The 23766-nt window shown below is 39.2% G+C and overlaps 1 protein-coding gene across 50 annotated transcripts in view; it reads left to right on the top strand.

Moving 5' to 3' along the window:
* MAP4K4 (mitogen-activated protein kinase kinase kinase kinase 4) overlaps positions 1-23766 on the top strand; it is a 194066-nt gene that overhangs the window by 166004 nt on the left and 4296 nt on the right. For 14 of the 50 annotated variants that reach the window (XM_054475973.2, XM_063649284.1, XM_063649289.1 and 11 more), the window contains 12 exons: positions 536-633; positions 2952-3127; positions 3625-3745; positions 4830-5021; positions 6984-7101; positions 7419-7589; positions 10354-10497; positions 15892-16026; positions 18543-18643; positions 20470-20619; positions 21160-21319; positions 22183-22322. In XM_054475973.2, the coding sequence (XP_054331948.1) occupies positions 536-633; positions 2952-3127; positions 3625-3745; positions 4830-5021; positions 6984-7101; positions 7419-7589; positions 10354-10497; positions 15892-16026; positions 18543-18643; positions 20470-20619; positions 21160-21319; positions 22183-22322 (1706 nt within the window). Of the gene's footprint in view, positions 1-535; positions 634-2951; positions 3128-3624; positions 3746-4829; positions 5022-6983; positions 7102-7418; positions 7590-10353; positions 10498-15891; positions 16027-18542; positions 18644-20469; positions 20644-21159; positions 21320-22182; positions 22323-23766 lie in introns of all 50 variants that reach the window. The other 36 variants (XM_054475971.2, XM_063649283.1, XM_054475980.2 and 33 more) reach the window with 3 other exon arrangements.

Consider the following 23766-nt stretch of genomic DNA (forward strand, 5'->3'; position numbering starts at 1 on the left):
CATGTCACAAAACAATGTTTTAGCATAGGTTGCTAGTGACAATAATAGTCATCCTGATTTTAATCATAAAGGAGCTAAATTTTGAGAGCTTTATATATACCTAGCACTGTGAGCGCTTTACAATTTAGTGGGATTAACTAACTTTCCCAAGGTAATTGGCTGATGTGTGAGCTAGGATTTGAACCCATTTCTTTCGGTCTGGGCTCCAGAGCCTATACCGTCATCAATATTGGTTATTTTAATGTACTCATAATAGATGAGTGAATATTCCCTCTACTGTATTATTGACAAACTATGACAAGGTATATATTGTGAACACGTGTCAAAGTGAGTGTGATGATGGAGGGTTTAAGTAGAGTCAGGAAGGCTGCTGGAGCCCTCCTTGGGCCCCCTCTGCTCTGTGATTCAGACCTGCATGTGGAGAGCCTACCGTGAGTGGGCAGACAGGAGTGGGCGGGGTGGGCAGGGCAGCTTCATAATACACATCCATATGTTGATATGTGTCTGTCCATCTTGTCCCTTTTGAACCCAACAGCATCATCCAAGTCTGAAGGCTCTCCATCTCAGCGCCTGGAAAATGCAGTGAAAAAACCTGAAGATAAAAAGGAAGTTTTCAGACCCCTCAAGCCTGCTGTAAGGATTGTGCAGGATCAGTTTTACTTATTTCAGACTTGAATGAGATCTTTCTATTAAAAATATGTGGTTGAGAGGCCTGCAGTCTTTTTCTGCGAGGGCCCCTCACAGATTTGAGGAATTATAAGGAATGACCTAAACCCCAGACATAATTGTTCCCTTCCATTGGTATCATCTACTTTCCCTGTTTAAAGTCTCAAGTGAGTGAAACCTTTTTTCTATTGTTCCAGCCATACACTTGGTGTACAGTCAGCCTTACAAAATAATGCAGAACAAAGTACAGTTCTTATTTAATGAAATTTCCTTCTAAGGAAACTGATGCTTTAAAAAAAATACAAAAGAAAGAAAAGGCTTTTTATCTCTTTCTTGGCATTAACCTTTACTTATTCTTCGTGAGTTTGGCATTTACAATACTGGCTTTTAGACTAAGTTTTTAAAAGTCACCTTCTTAAACTCACTGGTTGCCTACCTTCTGCTTTTTGGTACCTGGGGTGATAGTTGTGACTGCTTCTCACCCTTCTCTTTTAATCCCTCTGATGTTACCTGACCATGTAATTGTGCACACTTTGTGGAATTTTAAGCCTGTCAGAGTTTTCATTTCCTGCTTGAACTGATTTCTGTACTTCTCCCTCTCCCCTTCTTTCTCCCGCGCTTCCTTGTACTGTGCATTCCTCATCAACGATGGCATCTCGGACTCCATGAAACTGCGCTGTACTGAAGGGCGAAGTGGTAAGCGCCATCTCTGAAAAGTTCCACTTCAGAGCAGCACTCTGACTGCCTGTCAGCTCAGCTTGTATTCGAGCTGCGGTCCTGCTCCTTCCTCAACTTGACTTCTTGTTCTTTTCTAGAATTTAAAAACCTTAAATTTTACTCCAGTTTTCTTAACATAACATTTGCTGTATTTATTGTTATTAAATGTAGCTTTTTTGAGTAACTGTTTAAAAAGCTTCAGCTATAACCACGAAATACTAATAGCAAGACTCAGAGCCCATCACTGTTATTTCAGTGGCTCAAGCTCAAAGAAAAGAAACATTCTCAACTATGAAAAAAATAGAAAACCAAGTTGGAACTGCTAGAAATTAAAGACAAAAAGAGCTACATAGACTGCCTTTTAAAAAAGTGATTACTTTTACATAAAATTCCCCAAAAAAGATGAATTTGGAGTTTTATTTGAAAATGTGGAGTATAAATAGTAATCACTCTTGAAAATTATATTTGGTGGATTGATTGAGTCTTAGAGTATCTCAGTGTGGAAGAGTAAAGGGAAACTAAGCCTTTTGAACAAATTCCACTATTGATTTCTTTTGGATGTTCCGTTTCATATGTGGTGTTACAGGGTGATGTGGGTAAGGCTTGAAGGAGGGCGATAGGGACGCCCACAGCCTCCTGCCCCCAGCACTCAGGGTCGCACTGTCTCTTCATGTGTCACGGACTTGTCCATGAATGTGGCAGGTTGTGAACAGTCGGTGAAGTGAGATGTCAGTGGCATCCTAGTGCTCACTTCACTCTTCTTTCATTTTAATGTAAGTTTGAAGTTTTTTGTTTTTTCAGTATGAGGTAAAATTCTAGATCAACAAATGTATATACACAGATCCTTGAGCTTTGGTGTAAAGACACATGCCTATATGACAAAGTCTTCTTTAAAAAGGGGGCAGTCCAGAAAGCAAGCCTCTTGTTACATAGGCCTGATTTAAAGAGTTTTGGGAGGGAAGTTATGTTTCTACAACTTTTGTTAATAAAATATTAAACCTAAAATGTTGATTTTAGTAAAATATTAATATTTATTACTAAAATTTCATAAATATCCTATAACTAGTAAATAAAAACATTAAATATTAAACCTTAGAGCTTTGAAGTTTTTAATAATAAAAGTTGAAGTAAAATAAAAATGTATCCCTCAAAACCTTTTATATGAGTCTAAAGAAGACTTTGTCATATAGGGAGATGTCCTTAAAACAAAGTCCAAGAGTCTGTGTATATACATTTGTTGATCTAGAATTTTACCTCATATTAAAAAACAACAATAATACTATCAGCTTATCATAAGCAGATCTTTTTTTATTGTCATGGGATTTGAACTGTGTATGACATGTTTGACTTTTTTTTGGTGTCTTCTATTTTTTTTTTTTATCTCTCTCTTGACTTTCTTTGGTCTTTTCTATCAAAAGCCATAGGAGCTCACTTTCTTATGAAACTGGGTAACTACAAAAGTCTTACAAAACTGTGACATTGTGGCAATTTATGGTTAAAGAACTTCTCATCTTCTCCTGTCCCTGCCCCTGCTTGCCTTACTCTCTCTTTTCTGTCCTTTGCTTTAGGATCTGACCGCACTGGCCAAAGAGCTTCGAGCAGTGGAAGATGTACGGCCACCTCACAAAGTAACGGACTACTCCTCATCCAGTGAGGAGTCGGGGACGACGGATGAGGAGGACGACGATGTGGAGCAGGAAGGGGCTGACGAGTCCACCTCAGGACCAGAGGACACCAGAGCAGCGTCAGTCCCTGGTCTCTTTTAGAGCAGATGAGACTGTTCTCTCAGAACCTGCTTTCCACTGGGACCTAGTTGTTCCTAGACTATTCTGTGACCCCATGAGCACTTACTATGTAGTTCTCGTGGATTCAGCAGCAGGCCTCCTTGTGTTTCCCCTTCTCTTCGTTGGTGTGTGCATGTGTCAGTGCTTCCCCCAGCACCCCAGCGTGTACTTTATTTTTTCCTTTTGATTTGAGGATATATGATCCAGGGGAAATTTCAGTTTGGTATAACTACTTTAATTAGCCATAATTATTCATTCTAAGTTTTTGCTCAGAAACAAATGGCGCTGGAAAGAAATTCTTTGTTAAAGGGAGAAAGCTAAGCAGTTGCTTTTTTGGAGGAGGCTTTATATCGGTAGCGTCATCTCATGTTTTGATTTTGAGAAGGCGAAAAGCCTAAACCGGATCTCCTTGACTCCAGAGATTAAGGCCTTTCACTTCTGGACTTTTTCTCCATAGGTCATCTCTGAATTTGAGCAATGGTGAAACGGAATCTGTGAAAACCATGATTGTCCATGATGATGTAGAAAGTGAGCCGGCCATGACCCCATCCAAGGAGGGCACTCTAATCGTCCGCCAGGTACCCGTGTCTTCTCTGTCGTCAGAGGCTGAGCTTCTCCTGTGGTCATTAACCCACTTGCTCATTCACTCACTCATGCTGTTTCTCCATCATCATCTGTTTTCATGTTAACAAGTCCCAGAGGGTCAAGTGTCGAGTGTCGGGGGCTAGGGAGGCAGGTGTGTACTGCATGCCCAGAAGGTAGCGAGTAATCTCCACCCCACATCGCTGCTCCTCTGCATGTCTGCGGCAGCCCTCATTTAAGCACCACGCTGAGTCTCACAGTCTATGTCTGAGTGGGAGAGAAGCCACAGGGAGTCCTTAAACAGGCTCGCAGAGTGAGGAAGCAGGTCTGGAGTCTGGCAGAGCAGCCACCATGGCTCTGCAGAGCACACTGGGCTCTGAGTGTCTGCAGTGCCACAGTGGGAGCGGGTGAGGCAGGCAGGACGAGCCTCATCACAGGCCCAGAGACTTGGAGAGCAGAAGGGTTCGGGAGGTTTCTCTTCTATGTTCCAAAATGTTAGTTTTCTCACTTGTTGAATAATGAAATGTGTGCCACCCAGATATGCTCAGTTTGGATCACTAAGCTTTATAACTGTCTGTTCATTTCTTAGCTTAGACTTAATTAAAGTGATACGCTTCTCATTTAAATAGAACAGGGCACCTATTTAGTATTTTGGACTTTGCCCTAAGTGTGTTTCATGCTATGGCAATGCATTCGGATGGAAAGTAGGAAGAACATGGAAAAGACCAGGATTCAGAGAATCCACAGGTACTTTCTGGAGCTTTACAAAGAAAGATTTAAAAAGAAAAAAAAAAAGGGATACTGGTTTTGGTAACAGAAGCTAGCACAACAGATAAACCAGATTAAACACTCACTGCTTGAGTCGTGCAGCCACCAGATTAGGTACTTTGAATTCTGTTGGCTCAAGTTAGGTATTTGGTGAGGAAGTGTGAGCAGTTCAGGCTAATTTCTTTGGTTTTTCCTTGGTAATTTAGCAGAGTTTATAAGTCACACAGCACCTTAAACAAAGCGGTTATCAATAGGGCCATAGGCAATTTCAGCAGCGCTTGAGCGAGACAAGTGTGCCTGTTTTTTCTACAGAGTACAGTTGACCAAAAGCGTGCCAGCCATCATGAGAGCAATGGCTTTGCCGGTCGCATTCACCTCTTGCCAGATCTCTTACAGCAAAGCCATTCCTCCTCCACTTCCTCCACCTCCTCTTCCCCATCCTCCAGCCAGCCGACACCCACCATGTCCCCACAGACACCCCAGGACAAGCTCACTGCTAATGAGGTATGTCTCGCACCACAGCTGGCTGCTTTCCTGGGGTTAGACCAGCACTGCCTAGGAGTTAGTTTGCAAAGGAGACCTTTCCAACACCCTCACCCTTTCCCTTCCCACCCTGCTTTCTCTGTCACCTACCCTTCTCCCCAACCCCAAGTAACATGTTTCAGATCTGCATATAAACCCCTTAACCCTAGATCAGCTCCCCTAAACTTGCCAGTTCACTGTTTACTGTTCTGTAGATAAGTATAGTTGCATGGCTTTATCTAGTTTATTTTTTAAAAATCTAAATAAAATGATTGCTGTGTCCTCAGACCCATATTATGTATTTGGCATGAAATTCTTATAGTTATTTGTGGAATCTGCCTTTTTCATTCTTTTTATCTAATAAATAAAATATAGGAAGATTTGGTTCTGCAGGCTTGGCCTTATCTGGACAAACTTGTGATCCTGTACAGGAATCTCTTTCAAACAGAACTGATTTTTTTTTTTTCTTGTTTGGGGGGTGGGTTGTTGGTTGATTACTCTTACTTGTTTTCACCAACCCTGTTAAGGATTTCGTTCTTTGAAATTTACAATCACTCAGAGGTTTAGAAGCCAAATTATTTTTGGGAAACCTAGAAAAAATTAGGATGTTAAGCAAGAAGGACAAAGGTTTGAGCTTGTTTTTAATTTAAAATTTTGTGTGGGAAATCTGTGTGCTCCTTTGAAGGCTTGGTTGTGGTGCTCGGTCTGGGTGTTAGCTCAGTCTGGGTGATTCTTTGCTCTTTGAACAGGGTTATACGCCAGGTGTAGTGGCATAGCCCACTTGAGCACCCGTATTGAATTAAACAAGTGATTTGATTCCACAGAAGATTTGGTTTAAGTGCCTTTATCTACCAGTTGAGGAAGGTTAGAAAGAATCAGAAAAATCCTCTCCTCCTGAGGAGCAGGGGCAAGTCAGCTGCTTCCTAGACAGGCTTGGCATCGGCTAGACTGGCCACTGACTCATGGGACAGGGAGGGAAGCTGCCAGGGAACAGATGTTCAGGTGGGAAGCTTAGGGGAGGGCATGGTGGGCTCTAGGACATGGTGACTCTCAGATGTCCATGGAGGGGGTCCAATGGTACAGGACAAAAGCACTTGATCAGACATGTTCCTTTTTTCTCCTGAGGTATATATCCCACCTACACTCACATTCTTCCTTATATTTATATTTTAAACTTTGCTCCATTTCGCTCTAATGTGCAGTATTCTACTATAACCCTTAACTCACTAAACCGGCAAATTTATTTTTCTGTTTGTTTTGTTTTTAATTGTCATTACATTTCCACTTAACAATTTGTTTCACTTTCTTTGTGTTTTTTTGTCTTAAGTTACATTATTAACCAAAACACTAGTGCTCCTAAAAGATAAAAAAGATATGCCTTCTTTTGTCATTTGCACCTTTCACTAATGAGTCCTCATTTGGTATGGGTTTAATGATGATGCACCTAAAACAACAGTAGCCAAAGCTTCTGTAGCTTTCTGGCAAGAGGCTCAATTTAAAATAACTACAATTATTAACAATTGCCAATATTCCAGCATAGATTATTTGGATTCTTGGGTAGGAGAATAAATTCAGAAATTGGTGAATTGAGATCAAGACATTTCAGACCTCCTTTAGGAGTTTCATTATAAGTATTTACTTAATTTTTTTTTAAAGCTAGGCACACGAAGTGTAGATTTCATTGGTAGCTTGCAGCACCGCTTTGTAAGTGAGCAATGTCTCTGGTAGAGATATGGCTCCTGCAGTGGTTCTAGGTAAAGCTGCCCTGAGGGGTGCTATGCCATGTGGAAGCTCCCCGCAGAGCATTTTTTGGGGGAATGATGCAAGACAACTAGAGCAAAGTATTGGGAAATAGTGCAATATAGAAGTGAATTGAAATGTGTATTTTTAATGTTCATTTTTAAAATGCCAGTTGTATTAATAACATTGAAATTTACATTGCAGACTCAGTCCGCTAGTAGCACACTCCAGAAACACAAATCTTCCTCCTCCTTTACACCTTTTATAGACCCCAGATTACTACAGATTTCTCCATCTAGCGGAACAACAGTGACTTCTGTGGGTAAGTACAGTAGCAACAAGAAAGCAGCTGACAAATGGGACTTTATCTTTGAGTTGCTCTTTTGGGTGGCTTAGGTGTAGCTGGTTGTTCACAGGCACAGACCTTGGGTACAGAAACTTCCCATCGCAGTTGTATTACCTTATTTGCAATGAGATGCAGAGTCCATTTCCTTTTTCCATATACCTTGCTTACAGATTTCTTCTCTTTGACAAAGTGTTGGTTATACCACATGAATATTTACTTGAAGTATACTGGGGAAGGGGAAGCAGGCATTGTGTGTGTGTACAGAAAATAATTTCAAATATATTGTGTTTCAGTGGGATTTTCCTGTGATGGGATGAGACCGGAAGCCATAAGGCAAGATCCTACCCGGAAAGGCTCAGTGGTCAATGTGAATCCTACCAACACTAGGCCACAGAGTGACACCCCGGAGATTCGTAAATACAAGAAAAGGTTTAACTCTGAGATTCTGTGTGCTGCCTTATGGGGTAGGTGTCTAGCCACTACTCCAACACATTCATTTTTATTCTGAGCGGTGGCTGGTCTCCTAGAGAAGTACTGCATTGAATAGTTTGTGGATAGACAGGATGGAAGACTTCTATGATGCCCATCTCCTGTCATATGCAGAGTGGTATATTAGCAGACTGATGTGGTACATGTATATGCTTGCACTCATTTTAACTGTCAAATATTGGCATGATTAATCTCCATTTTATTTTTATTAAACAAATTTTTGTAGTAGTTTTGTTACATGGATATATTGTATAGCAGTAAAGTCTGGGTTTTTAGTGTAACCATCAGCCCATTATACTCAATAGTGTACATTGTACCCCTGAACCCTGGGGTTGACTGTTTTCCCTATAAAATTCAATCATATCTAGCAGTGGAAATGTTGGAGAAGTATATTTATAAAAACTTACTGCAACATGCAACCCAGTGTTTTTCATTTTTCATGCTCGTAATTTCCAAGTACTTTACAGTGACTGTATTCTTTTGACTATTAGCATTCAGTACTTTATAAAATTATACAACTGTACAATTATACAACTTGGAAATATATCATGGAGAAGTAGAAGATAGAGTGTAAGTGCCACAATACCTGCAGCTTTTGTGTTTTGAAAAGAGTCTTCAGCTTTATCTTGTTACTCCCTCATTCTTTCTCACTGTAAAATCTTGAGGTTGATGTTTATATGTTAGTTTTTAGAAACACACATAAAAGGATTTCTTCACAAGGCCCATATTTTGTGTAGTTATTACCAGATTCTTGACATACAAGTTTAAAAAAATCTACTTGATACTGAAGATTGACCAGGAAAATATCAAAATATTGTGTAAAATAGAACCTTTGAAATGGTATCTGTCTGGCAGCAGTTCTATCAATAAATATCTGTCTTTTCTACCAATAATTTCTAAGCTGTTTTAGATCAACTTGCCTAGATATATGCAGGGAAAACATAAGCATAATATTCAAATAAGTTCCACCTTGACAAGGATATAGTCAGGGCAGAATGGCCAACCTCAAGAATAAAATTATATGAAAATGAATCACATATTACATATTTAAATATTTTTCTTATACTGATAATCTTTTTAGTTGTACAGCATTTTTTTTTTTTTTAATCTCTAAGCGTTAAGTCACTATGCCCACAAGCATTGCTTGGGTAGATACTGTCCTCCAAATGTTGGGATAATCCCAACTCAATCAACTCGTTAAGGACCAGGCATGAACTGAGAGAGGGCTCTAGGAGGGTTGTTGTCGCAATGCCGTCACAATTATTTATTTCAAATTATCTGGAAATAGGGTGTGGGTGGGTGCGGGCATGCATGTATGTGCCATGATATTCTTCCCCCTCACTCTCTCTACACAAATACTTTATTCCTTGTCTTGGGGAGTTTATGACTGAGGAAATCAGTACACACAGATATGTGCCCAATTCCCTAGGAATGTGAGGTCGTTTGTGCTACATGTTACAAAGGTGATTCTGACAGTGAAGGTTCTAGATCAAGGAACAAGAGCATTTGGGGAAATACATGAATGATCAAGAGGGAGAAGTGCTTTGGCCAAGGGGCAGGCAGTCTTAGATGCCAGTCCAAGGCTTTTGAAACAATTTCTACATGGAATATGTAGTTTTTGAAGATAGTCATGACTTGAGTATTTTAGCAAGATTAGGATTGATTGGATGTACATCATGAGAAAGTGGAGAGAAGCTCCTTTAACAACCTTAATTAAGGTCTCTATCCGTCACTTAAAAGGTTGCCAAAGGCTGAACAATTGTGAGAGCAGAGGAAAGGGAAAGGAGGGACAGAGAAGAGGTTTTCTCTGACTCTAGTGGCCAGTTTTAGCTAGTTTTGCAGAGCAGCTTGGGAGCTGTTGATAGAAATGGCCAAGTCACGAGGCTAGTTTCAGTAGAGATCTGCAGTGGGTGGAAAGCAGGAGGCAAAGTAGCAGCGTGGAATTAGGAGTTAGTGGTTCTGAGGCACACTCACGCACAGGTGGGTGTGTGTCACCAGATGGACAGCAGTGGAAATGTCTCCACTGAAGAAGCAGAGGGCAGGTGTGGAAACAAGGAAGGAGGCGTCACATCACAGCAGAAGAGTGTGGAGACTGTGACAGTACAAGGTTAGAGAAGTAGGGTGAGTCAAATATCAAATCACAATATTTTGATAGTCCTAAGAAATGGAGGGACAAGAGAACTGACTACAGTTGTTTCTTGATGATGGTGGAAAGCGATTTTTAAGAAAAGCTTAAATGTGAGTGATGGAAGCCGAATCATAAGCTGTTAAGGATTTGAGGGCTGCATTTATATGGCCCATTCCAGAGATTTGCCAATGAAAGATGAGGAAGCACAAAGGGATCATGGTATCAGATGAAGGTTTGTTCAAATGTGTGATGTGGCTAATTAGACATAGAGTCTGTAAAGATAGGAAATAATCAGCATATAACATTCTCGAGGAACTGAGGAAGAACTAGCAACTAATGGATTATTAAGGAAATTGATGGGATGAGGGTTTCTTGTTCTTTCCCTTATCCTTTCTTATGTTTAAATACGTCAGCATCATTGCTACATGGTGATGTGTTGCAGGATTGGTTACTTTAACTGTTTAACCTTTGACTATTTTAAGGATTTCTTCTTCTGGGTGAATTAAGGAAGCTGCACTTTTTTCCAAATAGATGATGTTATCCTTTCTATACAACCTGGGGATTTGCCAAGCACAGCATAAAATTGAGGCCTTTCTGTGTCCCTGAAACAGGAGTGAATTTGCTAGTGGGTACAGAGAGTGGCCTGATGCTGCTGGACAGAAGTGGCCAAGGGAAGGTCTATCCTCTGATCAACCGAAGACGATTTCAACAAATGGACGTACTTGAGGGCTTGAATGTCTTGGTGACAATATCTGGTGAGTGTTTGTTTTGTAAAGCAAGAATATGTGACACCATCTTAACAATATTGTAGCTTTACACACTAAACTTCAGTTAGCTCATTCGCTGATGTACTGGCTAAATAAGGTACAACCACATTGAGACTTGACAATAATGTGAACTTGAAGACGTATTCAGAGGCAACACACATGCACATTTGATCTCTGGCTCCTCCGAAAGCAGTCTTGAGAAGCGTATGAATGTGTTCTTTCTCACTGGCATCTCTCACTGCCCTCTCTGCCCAGTTGCTTGTTAGATTTCATTTGCCTTATCCAATATGTAGGTCTGTGTCCACTCCTTTCCACCAGCCTTTTTTTTTTTTTTTTTTTTTTTTTTGAGATGGAGTCTTGCTGTGTCGCCAGGCTGGAGTGCAGTGGCGTGATCTTGGCTCACTGCAAGCTCCGCCTCCCGGGTTCAAGCAATACTCCTGCCTCAGCCTCCTGAGTAGCTGGGACTACAGGCAAGTGCCACCATGCCCAGCTAATTTTTGTACTTGCAAAAGGAAGTATTCTTTGCCATTATTGTAAAAGTATTGTATTATGGTTTTTATTATGTGTAACACAATTATGTCTCTTTTTTACTTATTTATTTATTTATTTTTTGAGACGGAGTCTCACTCTGTCACCCAGGCTGGAGTGCAGTGGCACGATCTCCGCTCACTGCAAGCTCCATCTCCCAGGTTCACACCATTCTCCTGCCTCAGCCTCCCAAGTAGCTGGGACTACAGGCACTTCCCACCACGCCCGGCTGATTTTTTGTATTTTTAGTAGAGACAGGGTTTCACCATGTTAGCCAGGATGGTCTTGATCTCCTGACCTTATGATCTGCCCACCTTGGCCTCCCAGAGTGCTGGGATTACAGGCATGAGCCATCGCACCCGGCCAATTATGTCTCTTTTTAAGAAGAGCATTTTTCTTAGTATAAATTGTATAATATAAACTACTGCAGGAAAACAACTACAAGAAATAAAAAGTAAAATCATCCAGAGATCATATCTTTTAACTTTTATAAGTTTTTAAATTCCAGTTTTTTAAGCATACACCACACTCACTATATACTTAAGGGAAAAAATCTGCATAAAAATGGTTATACAATATTTCAAACATAGAGAGGATAGTGGCACCCAAGTACTAACTATAACTAGCCAGTTTGAACAGTTGTTGCAGTACACTGTTGTACATAAAGTCAGCATCCCCGTTCCTCCCACATCTACCTGTCCATGGCAGCCTCTGTCCTGAAGTTAGGGTGTATCCCATCCAGGCCTGATTGTCCAAAACACGTAGTCTGCTTTCTCCATGCCATTGAACGTCCTTCCATGGCCTCCATTTTATATGGCTAGAGGGTGTTTCCTTGCATAGATGCGTTAAAATGTATTTACTTATCTTCTCTCGTTGCCCTTTAGGTATATTCCTTTTTTTCTCTCGTGAACATTTTTCACGGATATCCTTGTAGCTTACTTAACCTTCAGGCACATACCATGTTGCATAGATCATAATTTCCTAATAATTAGTGCTATTGCTTGGTCAGATGGCATGCAAAATTATAAGACTTTAAATGAGTCTTATATACCACTACTTACAGTCACCTATGATATTATAATCACTTATGATACCACCAGTGATTTTTATTTAATTATCTGCTTGTTAGTACAAGCTTGTTATGTAACATATTTGCTTGAAGTTATTTTACTTCTAATATATGCTTTTGGTTGTTAAGTAAAGGAGTTTCTTGAAATGCAAAAATTTCACTATTTATACTTAAATGAGGAAACAGCCATTTAAAACTAGAGTGCTGATGGATGGTAGTTTTTTAAGTTGGAGAAAACAAATCTGCGTTTAATGATCCAGTGAAACAAGACAATTCATGGGGATCAATACTCAGCTAAGACCAGGTGCAGTGGTGTATGCCTGTAATCCCAGCAATTTGAGAGGCCAAGGCAGGAGGATTGCTTTTGCCTGGGATGTTGAGGCTGCAGTGAGCTGTGATAGCACTACTGCACTCCAGCCTGGGTGACAGAGTGAGAGCCTGTCTCCAAAAAAAAAAAAAAATTAATAATTATAATCAGCTGATACCAGTAATCATTTTTTGGTCTACTTTTCTGTTTTTTTTTTTTTCCTTCCTTAGTAACTTTTAATGGTTTTCACAATCATAAATGTAGTACATGTCAATTGTAGGAAGCTTCAAAAATAGAAAAAACTTAGGAAGAATAAAACAAAATGTCACCCCCATCTCAGAGATAACTCTTGTTAACATTTTATATTTCCCTCTTCTCTTTTCTGTAAATATATCTCACAAGATGGAAACAAAACATTATATATAAAACTGTGTGGTCTTTTTCTTCTCTTAACATATATTGAATATTTTCCTGCAAACAGTTCCCCAAAAGTTAAAAGGATTATACTGAAGTATGATATACACAGAAAGTACAGATAAGCATACAGATCAATGAGCTGTCACACGCAGAATCCATCCAGATAGCCCCACCCTGGTGAAGACATGGAACATTGCCAGCACCCCAAAACTGCCCTGTGAAGCCACCCAGGGACTGCCCCCAGAGGCAAGCACTGTCCGGACTTTGAACACGTTAGGTTGATTTTGCCTTCATTGAACGGATTTTATATAATGGTAAAACAGTATGTGTTCCAGTGACAGCTGCTGCTTTTTTTTTTTTTTTTTTAAGTAGACCTTTTCTAAATGTTTTTTCAGTATTTTGCAGTTTAGCCATTCTGAAGGGGTGTAGGAATTAATAGGTGTATCTCATTTTAATTTGCAGTTTCCTAATGACGTATGGTACATCTTTTCTTATGTTTGTATGTCTTCTGGTGAGGTATTCTATCTTTAATCCATTTTGTAATTGGATTGTTGCTTGCTTATTGTTGAGTTTTAAGAGTTCTTCATGTATTTTGGATCTAAATTTCTGATCAGGTATGTGTTTTGCAGATATTTTCTGCCAGTTTGTGGCTTGTTTGTTCATGCTGTGGAATGGTGTCTTTTGCAGAAGAGAAGTTTTTAATTTTAGTGAAGTCCAACTTACTAGTGTTTTCTTTCATGAATTGTGCTTCTGGTATTGTATCTAAAAAGTCATTGCCAAATCCAGAGTCACTTGGATTTTCTTCTGTTACCTTCTAGAATCTGCTTTATAGCTTTGTGTTTCACATTTAGGTCCACAATCCATTTTGAATTGATTTTTGTGAAAGTTTCAAAGTTTGTGTAGATTTATTTTCTTTTGCCTATGGATATCTAGTTGTTGCAGCAGCATTCATTAAAAAGACTAACCTTTCTCCATTGAATTGCTTGTGCTCCTTTGTAGATTACTGCTATATTTGTATAGTTCTATTTTTTTTTTTTGAGACGGAGTCTCAATCTGTCATCCAGGCTGGAGTGCAGTGGTGAGATCTCAGCTCACTACAACCTCTGCCTCCCGGGTTCAAGCGATTCTCCTGCCTCAGCCTCCCGAGTAGCTGGGATTATAGGCATGTGCCACCACGCCTGGCTAATTTTTCTATTTTTAGTAGAGACGGGGTTTCACCATGTTGGTCAGGCTGGTCTCAAGCTCCTGACCTCGTGATCCGCCCATCTCTGCCCCATAAAGTACTGGGATTACAGGCGTGAGCCACCGCGCCTGGTGTATAGTTCTATTTCTGGGCTCTATTTTTTCCCATTTATCTATTTGTCTCTTTTTGTGCTAATATCCACACTGTTTTGATTACTGTAGATTTATAGTAAATCTTGAAGTCAGGTACTGTCAGTCTTTCAACTTTGTTCTTTTTTAATATTATGTGGACTGTATTGGGTCTTTTGCCTCTAGAGTCAGCTTATTGATATGTACAAAATAACTTGGGATTTTGATGAGAATTGCATTGACTCTGTGGATCAAGTTGGAAAGTACTGATGTCTTGACAATATTGACTGTTGTATCCATTAACATGGAAATCTCTCTCCATTTATTTAGTTCTTCTTTGATTTCATCAGAATTTGTAGTTTTCCGTAAGTAAAACTAGCAAAGGGCTAATTACATTAGATTTATTATACCCATTTTGTTTTTTTAAGTACTAGTATAAATGGTGTTGTAGTCTTAATTTCAGATTCTAATGATTTGTTGCTGGTATACAGGAAATACAGGAAAGTGACTCACTGTTTTATTTTATTAGGTTTGTATCCTGCAACCTTGCTATAATTCTTGCTATAATCGCTTATTAGTTCCAGCAGGGTTTTTGGTTGGTTGGTTGGTTTTGGAGGTTTTTTGGTTGATTCTTCAGGATTTTCTACCTAGACAGTCATGTCTTCTGTGAAGAAAGACAGTTTTATTTCTTCCTCCCCAGTCCTTGTACCTTTTATTTCCCTTTTTTGTCTAATTGCATTAGCTAGGACACCCAATATAACATTTACTAGGAGTTATGAGAAGGGAAATCCTTCCCTTGTTCTCTGTCTTACGAGGAAAGCATCTAGTTTCTTGCCATTATGTATGATGTTAGCTGTAAGGTTTTATGGTAGATGTTTCTTGTCAAATTGAGGCAGTTCCCCCTCTATTCCTATTTCTCTGAAAGTTTTTATTATAAGTAGGTGTTGGGTTTTGTCAGATGTTTTTCTGCATCTGTTGATATGATCATATGATTTTTCTTCTTAGCTTGTTGATGTGTGTGGCTGACTTTGCCCACCATCATTTTTGTTGTTGTTGCTTGTAGCTGTAGTCTCTTTGTTCCTTTAGATGACTACACCACAATGTATTTACTCATTTTACTATCCATTCAGACATTATTGTTTCCTGTTTGTGGCTATTAGGAACCATGCTGCTATGAACATTCCTTTTGTTGTACTTGGGGGCATACACATACATTTATATTAGGAGAGAGATTACCAGACCATATGTAAGATATGCACATATTCTACTTTAATAGATGTGCCAAACTTACAAAAACAGTTCTAACAGTTTACAACACTAATTTCTGAAGTTTCTAGTTGTTCCACACCTTGCCTACCTTTGATATTGTCAGTCTTTTGAATTCTAGACATTCTGATAGGTGTATGAAATCATCTTATTACTGTTTTAACACACGTTATTACTGTTGAGAACGAGCATCTTTTTGTGTGTCTGTGAGATCACTTCTTTTGCAAAGTTCCAGTTATAGTGGCACGTCCAGTTTTTCTATTGTTATCTCCTGTTCTATTTGATTTATAGGAGTTCTTTACATATTCTGGATTATGACTCCCTTGTCAGCTGTTTCTGTGGTACACATCTCCAACTTGTGACTTGCCTTTCACTAGGTTTAAGTCCTGGCCTTAAGTGATTGATTTCTTTTGGTTACTATTGTTATTAATGATGAGACCTACTTCTGAATATGCATGTAAAATATTTATATTTATTTTGCTAGGCAAAAAGGATAAGTTACGTGTCTACTATTTGTCCTGGTTAAGAAATAAAATACTTCACAATGATCCAGAAGTTGAGAAGAAGCAGGGATGGACAACCGTAGGGGATTTGGAAGGATGTGTACATTATAAAGTTGGTAAGTTCTAGAAGCGTCATATTTTGTTTTTCCGGAGTTTGATTAGAGTTTGAATTTTAAACTTTAAATTTTCACAGGTTTTTTGAAGTTTGTAATAATAAACTTGTTTCTGAAACACGTGGATCATTTCTGGTGTTCTGTTTCCAAGGCACATTCTAATCTTGAAGTCTCATCTAGACATTGTCTTACTCCCTCTGTGCACCTATATGTGTAACAGAGTTCGTCCCTGCAACTCACTCCGCCCTCAGTCTCCCCAACGCTGTGCATCTTGTGAGAGTCTTTCCACTCCTCCTCTTTGACAGTCCACATTCTTCTCCTCTGTAAGATGTGGTTCACAGTAACCTCTTTAAGGAAATCTTGTCAGCGGAAGCCAGCTGACTTGAGTCCTTTTTTACATGCCGGGCTTATTCTCCACTTAGAGGTCTGGAGGTCCTTGGCAGGCACTGATAAGAATGTTTGAGAGTTTGACTCAAGGGCTTATGGCCTGCCATTTTGAATTAAGTGCCTGTGCACAGCTACTATGCTCCTCACTAGTAAGTGAGCCCAGCTGGCCAGTCAGTGTTTTATGGCAATTGTATTGTTTTTTCTCCTTGGCATGAAGCAGTGATTCTCATGAAGTAAAATCTCACAGGAACAAAACCAAAACTGTTTTGTTTTTTTTTGTTTTTTTTTTTTTTTTGAGATGGAGTTTTGCTCTTGTTGCCCAGGCTGGAATGCAATGGCGCGATCTCAGCTCACTGCAACCTCCAACTCCCGGGTTCGAGTGATTCTCCTGCTTCAGCCTCCTGAATAGCTGGGATTATAGGCACCTGCCACCACACCCAGCTAATCAAAACAATTTTTTTTTTTTTTACATACGAAAAAACCAAAATACTGGCACTAATGTTAGACATACAGGAGAAATAATGGACCTTAGCCAAATTAAAGTTTTATAGGAAAGATGTTATAGTCTAACAGAATTTAAACAGGAAGTTTATCTATATACCTAAAGCTGATTAATGTTACGGGCCTATTGAATGTTTGTTTCTGCTTACGTGTTTTCTTTTTTCTATGTTTATGAAAATATATACATCATCATTTCCTCTGTTCCAAGGGATGTTGTCATGCTTGGCATTGTCTTGTTGGTGTAGTCTGTCTGCACCCCTCAGCTCATGGGTTAATGGTGATTGTGGGAGCTGCCTCAGTATCTCAGACAGTTCTGATGATACGGGAAAGTAGAACTGTCTGCTTAGGATAGATTTTAGTATTAGGGTTTTCTGTGTTTATGTGAAGTATTTTTATGTGTTGAGGTATAACTAAAATCATCTAAGGCTAAATGTAATGAAACAGCTCATAACAGATGAAATGTACATGAATAGATTATCCTGCAGGGGGAGCAAGAGGCAGACGGGTTAAAAGTCTGTTGGGCTTTTCCCCAGAACAAAACAGTAGGCCTTCAGGCCTGTCACTCATACAGAATGAATCACAAGTATTTTCAGGAGATAAGTGTGGGTAATATCATTCATTCGTTGTCATTATGGTTGCCACCAAGAATAGGGAGCTATTTAAATGTATATTAAATTAATAAAAATTAAAGAAACCTTAAAATTTAGCTCCTCAGTGGCACTAGTACATTCTAAGTGTGCAATAGCCCCGTGTGTGGTGGTTATCATATTAGCAGTACAGATATGGAGAATTTCTATCATCGCAGAAGTCTATGAAACAGTACTGGTTTTGTCAGATTCTTATAAACCTTTGTGTCTTAATGTTCATTTATTGATTTATTTAAACAGTGGTAATATATAGAGTTTAACAAGGGGAGTTATCAGTTAACAAGTTCCCGCTCATGCACAAAGAAGGAATCAAGTAGCGGTGTGATGTTAGCTTGTAAAGAAATCAGGGATCTGCATTAGTAAGTCACAGGTACTCAAGGACCCCTGGGAGTACCTGTTTTGGCAGAGTTGCTTGGCAGTAAGGGCACCAAAATAGCTATGGGAAGGAGGCAGTTTTACTACTTCTGTAGATCAGGAAATGGTCTTAGTGATACTTGGACTTGTTCACAGATACTTCTGTTGGTAGAATTCAAGACTCATGAATATTTTAGTATAAGCCTTTTTTCTTCCTCAGTCTGTGTGAGCCCCATGCAGGACTAGGGAAAGTTGTAAGGAGGACCTCGGTCTCTGTGTGTGTTTCAGGAGTCTCTTGGCTGATTAATCATGTTGTTACTCATTTGGAGTAATACTAAGCCCTTGAAGACTTTAGGGTAGTATACCTGGCATTGTCCTTGATTATAAAATATCTTGGAATCTATTATAAGAAGATTAGGATCATTAGCGAAAGTACTCATTGATGGTCAAAATACATTAAAGAGCTGGAAAAGGAAACTGTGAGGTGTGATCTCTCTGAATTTTTCCCCTGCTTGTTTGGATGAATAGAAGGCATATTTATAAAGTTTGCAGAAGACAACTTAAACAGTTTAGAGGGCTATGTTGATACTGACCTGTGCTTCTCTTGCTTTTTTATTTGCTGCTCTTCAGTAAAATATGAAAGAATCAAATTTCTGGTGATTGCTTTGAAGAGTTCTGTGGAAGTCTATGCGTGGGCACCAAAGCCATATCACAAATTTATGGCCTTTAAGGTAACAACATCAAGTGAATTTAAAAGTAGTATTGGCCATTCAAGCTGCAACCAAGAGTCAGGGAATAAGTTTGAAAAGTCTGAATGTTAAAATTGCTAACATAAAAGCTATGTGCTAATATGGCATATAACTTTATCATAAGAAACCATTTCTAATGTAATGTCATAAGCTTAGTTAATCTGCTTTCTAAGCCCACAGAGTGAGAAGGAGAGAGAGATAAATGTTGGGTAGACACTTTAATCGATGTGGCAGTGTGTTCACAGAGGAAAAGAGAACAGCACTTCCAGCCTTCAGTTAAAAAGGTGACCTTCACCTGAGTCACGGATGCGTGTAAAGATTTAGATGTGTTTTTTATAACAAAACTGTGTCTAACAGGCAGTTTTAAGATATATCTGTTCATAAAATACTAATTAAAAATTAAATTACAGAAATTCTAATGACAGAACATTATTATATACTAAGTGAAAAAAGTTAAAATATTTCATATGATTCCATTTTTGTTTCAATAAAAAACTCAGATATAACATCTGAACTAATGTATAAATTAAGATGTTTTTGCCGTTTTGCATGTATACAGTTTTAGGAAAGTAAATGATTGAGTACTTAGTCTTAAAATTAGGACTGTTTTCATTTGTGAGTTCACAAAAATACTCATGAAATTTACAAATATACCCCACATTGCCTGGTGATTGGCTTTTTAGAATAGTTTTTTTATATTTTGTTGAAGGGGTAAGTTTCATTTATTTGCAAAATTTGTATTTTTGGATTGCTTACTGCTTGATTTCCCAGTGAAGCAGGATAGATGGAGTTACAATATTCGGTTAAAAAATAATATTCGCTTAAAAAATAAATCCAAGTGTTACTGAATAAAGAGAATTGGTTATACAGTTATATTATCTTCTGAGATCTGACCTTAATATCCTTTATATACTAGGTACCGTACCAGTTGGTTTTATACATATTACCTTATTTAAAGCTGCTGTTTCATTATCGTAGTCTCGTGAACTGTGGGTAGTGATGTCAGTGAAAAATGGAGACCACCAGCACAATCCAGGCTGTTGTAGCACATACAGCCTTTTCACCATTTTAGTCTAGTCCGAAAATTAGAGACCTTTATAGTTCAAATAGCTACTAGTATGATAATAGTGATACAATTTTCAGTGTGTGACTCCTACAACTCTTCTCGCTCTACTGTGCATTTGAATAGTTGAGTAGCATGCTTAGGAAAGTCCTCACTATTTTACTTTGCATGATTTTCTGATCAAGGCAGCCAACAGCACAGTTAAGTGACAGAGCAGAAATCTTGATCTGGAAAGGGAGATTTGGAACATAACTTCTGGAAGAAGTGTCTTCTAGATGCTAATTAACAGGCAAAAACATAATAAAGACTAATTTTGTAGAGTATTGTTGCCTTACGGTTGTTGCCAGTGTGGCTCAGTAATTGAATAACTGAGTATGTTGGGTCTTCTCTAGTTTGATCTATTAGAAGTAAGTTCTCCCGCCAGGCGTGGTGGCTCACGCCTGTAATTCCAGCACTTTGGGAGGTCGAGGTCAGGAGATCAAGACTATCCTGGCTAACATGGTGAAACCCCGTCTCTACTAAAAATACAAAAATTAGCCGGGCGTGGTGGCGGGTGCCTGTAGTCCCAGCTACTCAGGAGGCTGAGGCAGGAGAATGGTGCGAACCTGGGAGGCGGAGCTCGCAGTGAGCTGAGATGGCACCACTGCACTCCAGCCTGGGTGACAGAGCGAGACTCCGTCTCAAAAAAAAAAAAAAAATAAGTTCTCCTTCATCTTCTCACTTCTCTCTTATGGCTTCTTTGCAGTCATTTGGAGAATTGGTACATAAGCCATTACTGGTGGATCTCACTGTTGAGGAAGGCCAGAGGTTGAAAGTGATCTATGGATCCTGTGCTGGATTCCATGCTGTTGATGTGGATTCAGGATCAGTCTATGACATTTATCTACCAACACATGTAAGAAAGAACCCACACTCTATGGTTGGTTGACTGGCTTCATTTTGTTTTGACTTTCTTCTTTACTCTGCTTAGTGAACTAACACAAGCAGGGATTCATTTCCCCTTGGTGTGGGGGTGAGTATTTAAATGATGTGCAATTTTCAATAGCTCCATGCTCTTAGACAAGTGGAAATCCGCCTTCCTGGCTCTGTGGAGCCCTTGTGAAAACCTCTTAGCTCTTGCTTTGACTAACATGGGATGGATTTGGGGAAGTTGCTGGTAGGCCAGAATATCCCTGGGTTGGGAGTGGTTCTCAATTGGAGCCCAGCATCCAATGTTTCATGGGCCTCAGGAGATGTGAGTCAGTAGAGTATATTACTGGGAAAAGGCAGAGTTGGGGATATATATTGCATGAGTATTCTAAAATGTTAATCTAATTGCTGTATTTATCTTCAGAGATATAGTACCAGTGTATTGACTAAGAGTCTTAGTGAGCACTTGCACAGGGCTGGAAATAACCACAGACGTTCTTCCCTGTACTTTGTTCCTGTTCTCTAGATCCAGTGTAGCATCAAACCCCATGCAATCATCATCCTCCCCAATACAGATGGAATGGAGCTTCTGGTGTGCTATGAAGATGAGGGGGTTTATGTAAACACATATGGAAGGATCACCAAGGATGTAGTTCTACAGTGGGGAGAGATGCCTACGTCAGTAGGTATGGAGAACTTGGGGAAAGGCAGCATTTGTGAAAGTGGAGCCGTGTCTGAGACTCCATTTATTTATCATGCTGATTTTGTATGTCCTTCAGACCTTTTGGCTACCATTGAACAGAGTAGTTGGCAGTAGATGGTGGAAAAGTTAGATTGTAGGCCATGGAAATAGTCATAGGTCTATTTTAGAACAAAATCCGAGTAATTATTTTCTACTTTAAAAACCCTATTATCATAATCTCTCATTTAATCCTTAAAACACCCAGAGGAAAATCGGACATGTTTTTGTTGACCACTTTGTAAAGGGAGACAGAGAATTGGTAAAGAGACAGAGAATTAATTGGTAACGAATTGGTAAAGGGAGACAGAAAGGGAAGTTATTTGCACAGAATGGTAGAGCCATAACTACAAACAGCCTTGTGCATAGTTTTCTAGTTTGCATTCAGTAATAAAGACCGATATTTGACGTTTTCATGGGTTTCTATTCCAAAACTATTTTGGTTTTATTGTAATTAAGTGACTGTCTCTGATCACTCATGATTTCTCTTCCCTGCCATCTCTCATGACTGGATTGATAAAAATCTGTGCACTAAACTCTAAACTCAGTGGGTAATTTTTCTAGATAGGCGTGAAAGGCCTAAGGAAAATGAAATAGATCAACCACTGATGGAAGTAACTACTTCACAGGATAGACAAGGTGGTTACAAAGGCAGAGTTCCTTGAAAACAAATCTTTAAATGCTAGGCATTTAAATTTTAAATTTTAAAAAGATTTAGAAGTATAAAAATACATTTTTATTACATAAGCAACATCTTTTCAGGGCTGTTTCCTTATCTTTAACGGTTTGCAATTTTTCCCTCCCCAAAAGCATATATTCGATCCAATCAGACAATGGGCTGGGGAGAGAAGGCCATAGAGATCCGATCTGTGGAAACTGGTCACTTGGATGGTGTGTTCATGCACAAAAGGGCTCAAAGACTAAAATTCTTGTGTGAACGCAATGACAAGGTAATAGTTTCCTTATGGATTCTTTTTAGTTACACTATCTTTTAATGGCTTGTTTTCCATGGAGTTTGATGATTAATTTCCTTGGAGTTTTGATAAAAATAATCAAGGAACTTTTTAAACGTTGCTTTTTAGTCATGTTTGTGAGGATTGGGGTATGTTTTGCTTTTTGCTATGAGGGGATAGAGATACTTTTCTCTGTAGAAATTAACATATTTGGGTTTTGCTTTGTATATGTATTTTTAACTCTATTAGATGACCAGTCTAGGCTATAATTAGAGATAGGGAAGATAAAAGCTGCCAGTTTAGTTGGCTGGAATTCTTTTGTGAGTGGAAGGAACCACCGTGCGATTTCGGTATATCAAAAGGTTCCTCTGACCTAATGTGTGTCAAGAAGATGCCCCTTGTTAGTCTGTGAGTGATGAAATTGCTTCCTAGGTTTGCATGTCAGAAATGTTTCACAGTAAAAATCATCTTATGCAGACATAACATACCTCCTGCACCAGAGACCCCATGGCATGACACCCCCTTTGCTTTTCAAAACTGGCCATATCACTCCAGGGACGATTCCTGTGGCACCTTCCTCCCAGGAAGTCCCTTTCAAACCGGCTTTGGAGTGGAGCAGATAGATGGCCAGGGGCGTTGACCCATCCCTGTTTGCCAAGGGAGAAGACATCGAGGGTGGAACTGATTTTTACTAAGCCTACCCTTTCTTTCTTCTGCCCAGTCAGACAAAGGCATGTCTGACTACCTAAGGCAAGACACCACGACCTTTGAAACGTGGCCCTGAAGAACGTTTCCACCTTTTGCCTCACATTGACAGACTAGCAGTCAGCCCAGTTCTCAGATTTAAACATTTAATCATTTAATGCAAGAAAGAAGAAGCTACATATCTGTCCTTGGCAGCTGGTCCTGCTTGCCCGATACATCCCAAACACAAAGTCGCTTCACCCCTACCCACTGTCTTCTGCAACCCTACAACTCAGTTTCAAGTGGAGTTTTGCTTACAGATTATCTCCCAAATCTGTGACCTTGAAAATCTCTACAGCTCAGAGCTAATCCAGGATTTTGTCAGCTTGTTGGCTTATACTATCCTAAGTATGTTTACCATAGCTGCAACTGTAACATTCTTTGAATTTCAGGCATTTAAATATTTTTATCATGCATGTCATGTCCTTTAAGATTTATTAATAAAAGGCACAAAAATTCTATTTATGGATTATGAAGTAATTAATACATTTTGTGTTGATTTTTAAAAAGAAATTAGGTTGTTAAGGAGTCTTCCCTGTTGCTCATTGTGTTTTTTAAAGACATTTATTTATTAGATAGGTGTTAACAGTAGAAGTGGAAATAAATAACTCTTCAGAAACATCCATTTTTTTCCTTTGTGGTCTCACAATATGCCAACGTGTAAGGAGTTAGTAGTAACAAGCCTGAGTTGTAATAA

Source organism: Pongo pygmaeus, chromosome 12, assembly GCF_028885625.2.
Source record: "Pongo pygmaeus isolate AG05252 chromosome 12, NHGRI_mPonPyg2-v2.0_pri, whole genome shotgun sequence".
Lineage (NCBI taxonomy): Eukaryota > Metazoa > Chordata > Mammalia > Primates > Hominidae > Pongo > Pongo pygmaeus.